Raw genomic sequence first — 12,571 nt, forward strand, 5'->3', positions numbered from 1 at the left:
TAAAATAATAATGCAAAAAAAATTATTGGAACTATAATTAAAATGAAAACTAAAAATGTAACAGTAACAGTTAATATATAATTAAATATTATACTACTGTACTAAAATATATTGACAATGCAATATAATAATAATAATGTATGTAATTATTATTTTATTTATTCTAATGTGTTGTGCACACAACACTATTTAATATATAATATATTCCATTACAATTCATAGGACAGTATGTAAAATGAATAATAATAATAACTTACAAACAATAAATAATGTATAAAAGCAAATTACAACTTAAACTTAATCAATAATATTGCAGGTAAATAAAATTTTTAAGTTGCTTTAAGGTTTGACCAAAAATGTTTTTAAATGCAATAACATTTGGAGAAACTTTAGCAAATCTATACATTTCTGTAAATAAAACTGACATAGAATCAAAAAAAGTATGAGTTTTTAGTAACCTGGCAAGCTTTTAACACCTGTCAGTAGGCTAATAATTTACATTTTGGCCTATAGTTTAATAATAATAATAATAATTATTATTATTATTATTATATTATTATTACTATTATTATATGTATTATATATATATATATATATATATATATATATATATATATATATATATATATATATATATAATATATATATATATATATATATATATATATAAAGCTATTCTAGAATTAAACTGAATACATTAATCTTCCCTTCCAATCAAACTAGAACAATTCAAATATAAATATCAGCAAATTCTTCAAAATATCCGCAAATGACTTTATTTGCAGAATATTTTATTTTATTTTATATTTTAATATTATCCGTTCATGTTGATCCATGAAATCAGAATAAGATTTTATTAAAGGTATTAAAAGCAGTTAGGGTCAAAAATATACTATTACTTTTGATATTCTACTTTTTTGTTATGATAAACAGCCTCAAAAAACTCAATCCACGTGTTCAATAGTAAATTATATCCTCAAAATCAATCCTCGACCGTAGCTATTCAAAAACACTCCGCAAGCAAGCGGGTCCGGTTCCTCTCTTCCGATTGGTCGAGCGCCACTCGCAACTGGATTCCTATTGGTTGAGCCGCCCTTCTGCAGCGCCCCGCCATTGGAACCTGGAAACAGCGCCACAATTTATTTTCGAGTTGTTGCGTTTGCTGAATGCGTTCGTCTTGTATTCCATTGTTTATTGACAACAACTGGTATTTCTCAATTTTCTGACAAGCCAAACGAGTTTAATTATTAACTCACGGGTCGTTATACGCTGCTCGCCGCTAATAAATACCGCAAGAACTTCTTGGAAGGACTGTTTTAACATTTGTTGTCAGTTTTCACGCCCACACCCAGCAGTGTTTCGACTAAAACACGACGAAGGCATGAGCGAGGCGTTCAAACAGCCTAAAGGTAAAATATTATATATCCTACATCAGTTATAAAAAGCTCTGAACCATATGTTATAGGTTTTTACGTGTTTTTAGTAGTGTCGCCATGTTAGCATGTAAGCTAAGTCACCTAACCTGCCAAACTTACAAAAATACCATAACCGAGTGTCTGAGATGTTTTGAAAATGCATTTTTCGTGCTTTATTCAGTGCTAGATCGGATTCATTTCAGCTTTAGTTCATTAAAAAGCTTATTTCCACAGGATGAATCGTGTACAAGTGGATTTTAAAGGGCTGCCAGCCCACATCTTGGAGAACAGTATTAGAGCAGAAACCCTTCAAAACCTCAGGTAACTTAGCTAACTTACATCAGGGTTCTCGTGCATTGCACCCAAAACTCTATTTTAAACTTTTATTATTATGGTTGCTGTTCAATGAAAGTAATATTTTTGTTCACGTTTTTAATCATCGGACAATGTCCTTACTCCACTGACATTCCCAAAATCTAAAGTCTCTCTCTGGGATCCATCTCCCAGTGGTGATGTTGTCAGTCTGCATTTCTCATATTACAGGTCAGTCCTTATGTAATCTTTTGGATGAACCATATTTTTCATTAAAGTGAATGTCACTATCAATGGGGGGAAAAAAAGAAACACTTAAAGCCCCGCAAACCAGCCGATTATAGTATTATTAACTTACTATTATAGTATTCATTAATCATTTTATATTTTTAGTTTTAGTAATTATGTTTGTTTGTCATGTTTATTTTTTATATTTCTATTTAGTCTTTAAAACATTTTTATTTCAGTTTTAGTACTTTTTATGCCACCATCAGTCATCAGATTACTTCTGGAAAAAACACATAATCTTGATTGTTTTCATGTATTAGGGACGGTGATGGTGAAATGATGGTTTTGCATTTAGACTTATTGTTTTCTTTAGTGGTGCATATCACTGTGCTTATTTATAATAAACATTAAACACATTTGCCAGCACATTTTCAGTCTTGCAACCCATCTAATTTTAGTATTACTATACTATTACAGTATTCATTTTTTTAGTTTTCATTTACGTTGTAGTAATTTTGCAAAAAAAATTGTCAATTTTATTAAGTTTTTAAACTTAAATTTTTTTTTTTTTTTTTTTTTTTTTTAGTGTTGTAATTTTAGCAACTTAGATATTTGTTTCAGGTAGGGCCCACTGCATCATTTCTCATTTTTGTTTTAGTTTTTTCTTTTTTTATCTGTAATTTATATGACCTTTTCTCCAGTTTTCACTTGATTATTAAAGTAATTTTAGTACTTAATCTTGTTGCAGAGGCAACTTTTTTTTTTCTTTTTTCATCTAATATTTAGTTTTACTTTAATTTCTTAAAATTTTATTTGTTTTAGTTAATAATGACGTCTGATCTGATGATTTAAAAAAAAAAAAAAAACTTTAATTTTATGGCTCAATGTCCTCAGTAACATTTGGTCTATTTCAGGAATCCGAGACTGTTACTTGTGGAAAAGGCATTACGTTTAGCTCACCGTCATGCTAGACAGACAAACAAGCCTCGGTTTTTCTGTTTCCTGCTCGGCACACTGGCAGTAGACAGTGGTTAGTATTGAGAAGGCCTGTATCTGGACATCCTATATTGTTGTTAATATCATAATAATCACTAATATTTTCTTTTCTTAGACGAGGAAGGTGTGACCATAACCCTGGATCGTTTTGATCCGGGCAGAGAGCAGACGGGAAGTCCTGGGAAAGCTCCAACTGCCCTTCTCCCCGGAGACATCCTTGTGCCATGTGTATTTGAAGCCCAGAATGCTACTGGCAGCATGGTGCACTCGAGGGAGGATCTGAACATCTCATTTAAGGTAGTTGATCTGAGAATTACTGACAGCACATGTTTAACATATAACAGCTGGGGCTCTTTCCTCTTGTTTCTGTGGAAACATATTGAGGCGTAATGGTAATCAACGTCACCCTGTTACCTGTCAGTAACAGCTGCCCTGATTGTGACACTGTGCTCCTTAGAGACAGGTGATTAAGTGTGTTGCACTGCTCCCATCTGGCGTGGTTTCCTTGGTTTCTTAATTTGCTTTGAACGGTTCTTAATTTAACCATGGATGTGTTATTAATTTAAGACATTTTAATAATTTTATTCATTTTCAAACAGTTCGGGGTATTTTAAGTTTTTTAATAAATACTTTTATTCAGCAAGGATGCATAAAATTAGCAGGGCTCAAACAAAGTGCATAAAGTACTTGAATTTGACATTTTCAAATTTAAGGCCTGGAAAACCCTTGAAAATAGCAATATTCCCAAAAAGGAACTTGAAAAGTGCTTGAATTATTGAAAGACAATGCATATATGAAATAAGTGTTTAATTTTTTTTTTTTCAATAAACACACATCTTTTCACACAAAATGAATGCTGCTCCCCGTCTGATGTAGACCTTGTGGTGCCCTGCCCCTTTGTAGCACTGCGCTTATTGTCTTTTGCCTTTTTTTTATTACTACAACATTTATGAATGAACCGCTCACTTTAAAATCTTCCCACCATTCCTACATACATTTGTTAAGGCATCTGCTTTAAACAATACGATACAACTTTCGTTAACGCCGCAATAAGTAAATCGCAAAAACAGAAATTCAAAGAAAAGATTCTTAAGATGTTATTTGTGCTTCAGGATTTCAGGAGTTCAGCAATGCTAAGGATTTTCTTCAAATTTTTACTTGCCCTGCCAATATTTTCACTGGCCTTGCCACAAAAAATAAAATAGTTGCTGTTATCATTGTTTTTGACCCATGCTATCCCTTATTCTAATAAATAACCTTATATGTCACCAAAATTTAAGATAACCAATGAAATTTTACAATTCTCAATTCTAATTTCGATAACAGCAAAAACTACTAACAAATATAAAGCTGAAATATTATTAATGTTAAGTGAACAGTCAGTAACTAAACACAAATTACAAGCAATAGCACAATTGAATATATAGAACAAAGATACAAATTAAATGTTGCTTTATTAGGAAAAACAGCAGTGCGGCATGAGAACGCAAATTCAGACTCTGACAGCAGGAGGCGCTTATGGAACAGCAGTAATACAGCGTTTCCTTGGTTACTGCTGTAAACAAAGCAGTGCTACGGTATTACCCAAAGCCACTGGAAGGCAAGCCTACAACCTTTAGCCAAAAAAGCATAACGGCTAATGCTATCGCTTCTGCTTTGGCAGTACGTGGTAAAGGAGACCAGAGGCCGTTTTTTTTTTTTTTTTTTTTTTTTTTTTTCAATGCACGTCAGTGGAGGAGAGGCCTCACTACGCTGAATAAACAGCTTTTTAGAGGAAACGGCTTATCATTTAATGAATCGACAGCCTATCAGCTAATCTTCAACATGTTTTACACCAAGCAATACTTTTACATGGGGCCTGCACATTTTCAAAGACACTTCTCTCTGTGTGTGCGCTGTACAGATCACAGCACTTGAGTACTGAATGGAGTTGTCTTTTGAAAGTGAAAAGTGAAAGTGACATAACATGTGGCCAGGTATGGTGACCCATACTCAGAATTAGTGCTCTGCATTTATCCCATCCGAAGTGCACATACACAGCAGTGAACACACACACACAGTGAACACACACCCGGAGCAGTGGGCGGCCATTTATGCTGCGGCGCCCGGGGAGCAGTTGGGGGTTCGGTGCCTTGCTCAAGGGCACCTCAGTCGTGGTATTGAAGGTGGGAGAGAGCACTGTATATTCACTCCCTCCACCTAGAATCCCTTTGGGTAACGAGTCCGACTCTCTAAACATTAGGCCACGACTTCCCCCGTTAAGCGTCTTGCTTGAATGCTTCAAAATAGCTTGAATTTTAAAATTAGCATGGCTTAAACACATGCAAATCATAAACTTTCGTGATGATGCAGCAGTGGCCCAATCGGGCCAGTGACAAATTCGTCAACTGTCCCGAGCCTCTTTCACACTGTCCCCGAACCACTGGGCAGTCCATATTGTCAAGCCCTGCGCTTGTTTCTCTGGAAGTCTATAGAGCCATTTCACAATGCTATATTATTATATTTCATTGTATGTGATTTAGCTTTTATTGTTCAGGTCAATCATATATCCGTGTGGGAAAAGAATCAGTCTGAATGAGGAAAGTGATAACTTCATAATATTCTTTCGATGGTTATGGGGATTTCCCGTGACCAGGACTTTGATCTCTTTGAAGTGAATCAGCTTCAGATTTGCCCTGAAGCTGTTATGCATGCCAGTGTTGTTCAGAGTTAATAATTTCCTTGTTTACAAACCTTACTTCATTTTAGAATGAGTCAGTGTTTTTTAACGATTGGTCAACAAAATCATCCCTTCTAAACACATACCCCATAAATATAAATCAAAAATACAAATAAATAATCGCATTTATAAATCCCTTACACCAAAACCGCACAACAATCATATGGGGGGGGGGTCTCTCCTCAACCACCACCAGTGTACCACAACACCCAGTGTGCAGCACCACCTGGACGATGCGACGGCTGCCACAGTACAACGGCAGCAGTGTGTTCACCACACACCAGCTATAGGTGGAGAAGAGAGAGATAGAGCCAATTCAGTGGATGGGGGCCAGTAATGATGTAACCTTCACTGAAGTAGTTGAAAAATTTTAGGACTTTATTAATGTTACCAGTATTTAAAGTAGTTGACATTGCATACATTGCATGTGCTTGACTTTATTTTTGCCATTTTTAGCCATTGTTTTATTAGTATATTTTTATTTATCTTTTTTAGAATTTGAAAGATAAGATATTGTTTGATAAGTGACATTTCTGATTGAAGGCCTTAAACCAAAAAAGTGGTTTAAGGCCTAACTAACCACAAAAATATTTCAAGCTTAAAGTCCTTGAAAGTCCTGGAATTTTAATTTTACAGTATCTGTACAAACCCTGAATTAGTCAAAAATTTTATAAAAAAATCAGTTTCAAGTAAATGCTGATATTTTAAACTTTTTTTTATTCAAAGAATTCTGAAAAAAAAAAAAAGTATCATGGTTTCCACAATGATATTAAGCAGCACAATCATTTTCAGTTATTATGATAAGAAATGTTTCTTGAACAGCAAATCAGCATAGTAGCATGATTTCTAAATGATCATGTGACACTGAAGACTGGAGTAATGACTGCTGAAAATGTAGCTGTGCCATCACAGGAATATATAAAATTTTATATTCAAATAGATTTTTTTTTTTTTTCTCTAAATTGTAAAAATATTTTACAAAGTTACTGTATTTATGATCAAATAAATTCATCCACGGTGAACATAAGAAATCTCTTCAGAAACCCACCCAAACATTGTATATTTCAAATTATATATAAATATTAAAAGTAATTTAAACAATACATTTATGTGAATATTAATATTAATTTTCATTTTGTAATTTTTCCTATATTTAAATGTTTTATTTTAAATTATTTTTCTTCTGATTTCATTAATGCTTGTTTTAATTTTTTTTTTTTTTACTTGAATTAAAACAGACTGAATTAAAACAAATGTTTATTTCATTACAGCATTTTTGTTTTACATCTCATTTTAAATTTATGTACGTTGAGATTATATGGTCAAACACTAATGCTTATTTCTGTGTCTCTTCCAGATGCTTCAACATTGCTGCTGCAGTAAAGAGATTCTGGAGTTGTCCAAACTCCTCACCTTGCGAGCTCGTCTCAGCTGCTCTGAGAACATGGACAGACTCACCTTTGACCTGTCCTGGGCAGCTGTCACTTTGGCCTGTATGCTAGATGCGGTCCCTGTCCGGGCAGTGCCCATCATCCCAACCGCACTGGCCAGGAACCTCAGCAGCCCTGCAGGTGTAACCCAAAACAGCAGGAAACGTGGGTAAGGAAGCACTTCTGTTTCCTTATATGGCCATGTTTTGTTCTTGAAAGCTTATTGTGTTTTAAAATGTGACTCATTCTGTGTCAGGTTTCTTACCATGGATCAGACCAGGAAACTTCTACTCATACTTGAATCTGACCCCAAAGCTTACACTCTCCCTCTAGTAGGAATGTAAGTACTTTTATTGTTTAGAAATGGTGACTTTCTTACTGCTTTATTCGGGCTGTAGGCAGGTATTATAATTCAGCCCTATTAGTTACATACTTGGAGTCCTGCAAGATGTTCAGAGTACGTGTGTAACAGTTGTTCTCCTGTGGCAGATGGTTGAGTGGTGTTACACACATCCATAATCCCATTGTGTGGGCGTGGTGTCTGCGGTACCTGCACAGCTCCGCCCTCCAAGACAAGTGAGTGTCCCATCCATCTGCTCTTATGGTCCAATAAGTCAGTTAAAAACTAAATGAAATGTATGTTGTTCTGATTAAAAATGTTTTAGTAATCTATCATGAAATTATAATAATTTTCTCTACATCTGATATGAATTTTCAGATTTTGTAACCATTAAATATTAAATAGATAATTTTAAACAATTATAAAATATCTTATTTAGAAAAATAAATGCATTTTCATTATTTATTAAATTGAATATATTTATTTTTATAGATTTAATAATCTGTAGTTTAGGAAAGCATAGTTTTAGTATTATTGCTTGAATTATTTCAGCATGTTTTTGTTAAAGTAAATGTGATCTTTTCCTTGTGTTGCTAGAATCTTTGAAATCTCTGAAAAATGATTTTATCATTATTATTAAAATAAAAATAAATTCCTGGCCTGGGTTTTCCAGAGTGATGTCGGAGGGAGGTGCTTTCCTGGTGGTTCTGTATTCCCTGACTCACCGGGATCCCGAGTTCTACCAGTGTAAGCCATGTGTCGGACATCAACAAATGAGCTTTCAGCTGCTCACCAGCACAGAGTCATTCGTGCTTTACAAGGTTACCCTGTCTATGTCTTTGCTCTCATCAAATTAAATATGAATACGCAAAGGTCTATAGGAAACATTCCTCTCCTCCTGGCGTGTCTTTGGTTTTACAGTTAATGGTTAGCTAACATGCTGTACTAAATAGTTTTTAGAGTTGCATTTTTATTACTATTTTTTTCTCATTAATTTTACTATATATTTTTCAATATAGAATGTAGAGCCTTCAGAAGGACGGCCTCTACAATTTGAGCTCAGTGCTGAGAACCAAAATCAGGAAACTGTGCTGTTTGAGGAAGTGCTCTCCCAGTCTGTTTTAACAGGGTACATTCTTTTTATTTCTCTAAAAAAATTGTTTTAATGTGTTCTGTAATGTGTTCTTTTAATGTATTGTTTTAATTCTGACAGAATACAATATACCCAAAGCAAGAGGAAATATAACACACTATATCTGCTTTGACCTATTAGGACAACTCTTGCAGCATCTTCAGCTGCTCCACAGAATAAATTGTCTATCAGTGATCACGACTCAGGTGTAGAAGATGAAGACCTCTCCCCTCGGCCGTCTCCAAACCCTCATCCTGTCAGTCAGCAGGTTTGTTAACTCATGGCCTTGCACCCCTGATGTACTTCTTCATTCCGTGCAGGATAACTTCTTACCCATTAACCTCCATTTAAAATATTTTTCTTTAGACTAGACGTGTTCATCCTTCAGTACCAGAACTATCTATGGTAATAGATGGCAGCTTTTTGGATGGGAGTGTTGTTAATACACAAGACTCGACTCCTGTTTCTCATAGCCTTTCGAATGTCCAGCGGCGAAGCATTAGCCCTGCCCACCAGGGCCTCTCAGTGTTAAGACCTCCAGAACAGGGTAGTGTCCCTGGACCTCCTCCAATCCGAAGACCACTAACTCCCATCCTCTCTCAGCCAAAAAACAAACAACTTCTAAATCTGGCACAACAGACACCACAACCCAATGTGAATCGTAAATCCTTGCCCTCAATGAGAAGATCAAGAGAAAGCTCGTCAGCATCATCTGCATCATCGTCTTCATCATCATCCTCTTCCTCAACAAGGAATGCTGCTTCACCCAGTCATCAACAAAGGCAGTGTCCTTCCCAAGGTTTCCTGACCAAACCCCAGCCAATTTATTCTGGACCCCCAACATCAGCTCACAGCAGTGCGAGAAAGAGTTCAGCAATGCCTAGCCAGACCCCCATTCATCATCCGTCTCAACACAGGCTCTTCCATAGCACCCCAGCTGCCAACCCTTGCAGCTGCTGCACCAACCAACCTAGCCACGTCCCCTTGTATCAAAACAACACCTGGCAAGGGACACCATGTGTCCCCACAGTCAACACCAACAAAGGTTCTGTTGAGCAAGTCCTGTCCTGTCAAACCCAATGCTGCCAAGTCCAGTCTAGCCAGGTAGTATGCCTAGACACCCCCATGGGTCTCCTTCCTGCTGATGCTTACAGGATGCTTATGGATCAAGAGCGTCAGTTGAAGCTGCTTCAACTCCAGGTTTGTATTAGTAAGGCAAACGTTGTATCTTTGACCTGTTATCACATGTTGTTGACAGACTTTCCTTAACAGATTCAGAAACTTCTTGAGTCTCAGAGCAAAACACCTCCGGTATCATCTGCAGAACATGATACTCAGCAGGAAAGAGACCATCAGACACCCACATCTCCACCAAAACGAACAAGTGTCAGTGTTGCTGTAGGAACAGGTACTTTGATGGAAGCTTTAATGTTCTTGAATTTGTAACAAGTTCCTTTCAATGTCATGACATTTTCGTTTGTTTTTTAGGGGCTAGTTTGTTTTGGAACACCTCCCAGGAGGCCTCCACACATGAGGCCCCAAGTCTGGATTGGCAAACTGAGATAGAGCCAAAGTCTGGAGGTCAAAATGACAGTATAGTCACTTCCAGACTCGGATCCGAAAATGCATGTCGCTACACCCAAGTGTGCAGTCCAGGATCTCCGCTACATCCAGCATCTCCAAAACCCAAGTAATGAACCATTTGTTGACCCCTAATGAACCTGCAATGAACCCTAAACCATTTTTAGTGATCGTTAACCTTCATATCTGATTTGTCGAAGAGTGTTACACTTTTATTTTTTCCAGGCAATGTTTGATATTCTATTTGTCTTTGGCAGCATGTCATCTGGTTTCGGAGCCCATTCGTTTCAGAGTCCAGTGTTGGGAGAGAGTGCTAGCATGTATTATAACTCTCAGTCACAGAGTAACGATCTGTCTGAAAACGGAGAAATTGACAACCCAAGATTTTACCAAGAACTACTGGTATGGCCCTACTTTTAGAAAAATCAAAATACGCACATCCAAAAAAGTTTTTTTTGATCATCCTTTGATCTTGACCAGGTGCAAGATCAAAGGATGAATCAAAAAAGCACACTGCACACTGTTATGCTCCCTTTATTTAAAAAAGTTAAAAATAGCAACGTTTCAGTCAAAGACCTTCGTCAGGCAAACAGGTCTTGCCTGACAAAGGTCTTTGACCGAAGTATTGCTATTTTTAACTTTTTTAAATAAAGGGAGCATAACAGTGGCAGATCCTTTTTCTATTTTTTAGTTATTCTTTTCACATATTTAATTAGAAATTGATGCATTGTGAATGTTCAAACTAACTTTATGACTCAATACTTGCTGCAGGGTCAGGTGCAAAGTCGTCTACAAGACTCCGCAATTGTGGAAGAAAAGGTAGAGCAAGACCAACAGAGTGTCCCAAACAGACAAAGTCTGTCCCCTGTAGACCTTCAGTCTAAGAGATCACTGACATCTTCCATACCCCAAACTCAAAAAATGAAGCACAGATCCAGTCCTCCAGATCAGGACCGTGTCTTAAGTGCAACATTAAGACAGCTCCAACAGTTCGGGGTGAACATAAACTTGGACTCAGCCCAGGGAAAGACGACACATGCAACTGTGGAAAGTGCCAGGTAAAGACATAGTCAATGAGAGATCATTTTATCAAAAGTCTTGTTTCTAACATCCTTTTTCTCTTCAGTACCCTTGCCTGCATTAACCCAGAGGCGGTGATTCCAAGACTAGCTCTTTCTGAACCAGTGGGCACCAGCATTTGGGGACCGAGTGGCAGTGTAGACCTTAGCCTTGAGGCCAATGCCATTGCACTTAAGTACTTAAGCGACTCGCAGCTGTCAAGACTCTCATTGGGCGGTCAATCCTCAGGCCCATTTCCAGACCCTAGCGCGATTCTCTTGAGAAGATCTGCTGCAGAAAAGAGCAGCGTTGGACTCAGTATACTGTCTCCCACCAATATGTCTCTAGCTACCTGTAAGTACATGAAGAAATACGGACTGATTGAAGAAGAAAACAGCAGCGAAGAAGAGCAAGAGGACGCCGTCCTGGTAGACTCCGCTCTCGGGTGTTCTATACAGCATGAAACGTCCAAGTATGTGAGCGTTAAGCAAGACCGTGAAGACCAGAGCATTGCGATCCTCAAAAACATAACAAACAAGCCAGTCGCCAATCTCCACATGCCTCCCATTGACTCTCAAGAGCAGTTAATCCTAGACTTGCGGCCCAAAATGCAGCTGCTTATGTGTGGCGGGACAAACCCAGAGAAGGAGAATGATGCAAAGAAAGGTCTGACTCAACGTAGGTCCTCGCTAACTGAAAACCAGAGGATGCAGGAAATCACAGAGCCTGGAGGGTCGGTGGGAAATTTCCTGGATCTGAGCAGGTTACGCCAGCTCCCCAAGCTCTTCTGAAATGCATCATGGGGGTTTTCCAAACAGATCCTTTTAACACACAGAAACAAATCATCAAGAAATGTCAGTTTGTTTTAAACCCATCCTCGAAGATTTATCTTCCATTGTTTGTTTACATAGTATAACACGATTTTATTTTTAAAAGTGTACAGATTCTTTTCATCGAAAACCTTAAGTGTTAGGTTGTCTGTAACTGTTCGTGTCACCTTAATGTTATTTCCTTTTATATGCAGGCTTAAAAGTTTTTACATGTTTGCCTGATGACTCCTTATGTGTCATGTACAGTATGAGTAAAGTGCCTTGTATGAAGTCAAGTGACTCATTTAAGGCAGTATAGTTTTCGCTTTACTAATTTTAATTAACGTTTTGTCTTGTTTGTGCCATTACTTGTCTCTCTTGATTTTTACCTCAAATTGACACAAACCGTTTCAAAGGGAGAATTACTGAGTTTTTATGCTTTTGTGTTTTTGTATGTTCTTTTTAGATGACTTGTTCATGTATGTGTCCATAATTAAATTACGTATTCTTTTATAACTTTTTTTATTTGTGTGTGTGAGTTTTATCACTG

The 12,571-nt window shown here is 36.9% G+C and overlaps 1 protein-coding gene across 1 annotated transcript; it reads left to right on the forward strand.

The window, feature by feature from the left end:
* The first annotated feature begins 1,285 nt into the window (after nucleotides 1-1,285).
* On the forward strand, nucleotides 1,286-12,541 carry LOC109047510 (SCL-interrupting locus protein homolog). Its single transcript, XM_042712417.1, has 17 exons — nucleotides 1,286-1,409; nucleotides 1,650-1,737; nucleotides 1,852-1,958; nucleotides 2,870-2,985; nucleotides 3,067-3,248; nucleotides 7,028-7,269; nucleotides 7,357-7,440; nucleotides 7,590-7,676; nucleotides 8,114-8,261; nucleotides 8,460-8,569; nucleotides 8,714-8,840; nucleotides 8,939-9,772; nucleotides 9,845-9,980; nucleotides 10,061-10,262; nucleotides 10,411-10,555; nucleotides 10,925-11,211; nucleotides 11,280-12,541. The coding sequence occupies exons 2-17, from the start codon at nucleotides 1,651-1,653 to the stop codon at nucleotides 12,001-12,003; spliced, it is 3,618 nt and encodes a 1,205-aa protein (XP_042568351.1). The 5' UTR covers nucleotides 1,286-1,409; nucleotide 1,650; the 3' UTR covers nucleotides 12,004-12,541.
* Nucleotides 12,542-12,571: the final 30 nt, after the last annotated feature.

This window comes from Cyprinus carpio, chromosome A22 (genome assembly GCF_018340385.1).
Source record: "Cyprinus carpio isolate SPL01 chromosome A22, ASM1834038v1, whole genome shotgun sequence".
Classification (NCBI taxonomy): Eukaryota; Metazoa; Chordata; class Actinopteri; order Cypriniformes; family Cyprinidae; genus Cyprinus; species Cyprinus carpio.

Excerpts from the sequence above, each read along its gene's own strand:
- LOC109047510 (XM_042712417.1), top strand. The coding sequence starts at position 1,651 with ATGAATCGTGTACAAGTGGATTTTAAAGGGCTGCCAGCCCACATCTTG. Across the intron at positions 8,262-8,459 it reads AGTCATTCGTGCTTTACAAG|AATGTAGAGCCTTCAGAAGG; the intron begins GTTACCCTGTCT and ends TTTTCAATATAG. Across the intron at positions 10,263-10,410 it reads CCAGCATCTCCAAAACCCAA|CATGTCATCTGGTTTCGGAG; the intron begins GTAATGAACCAT and ends TGTCTTTGGCAG.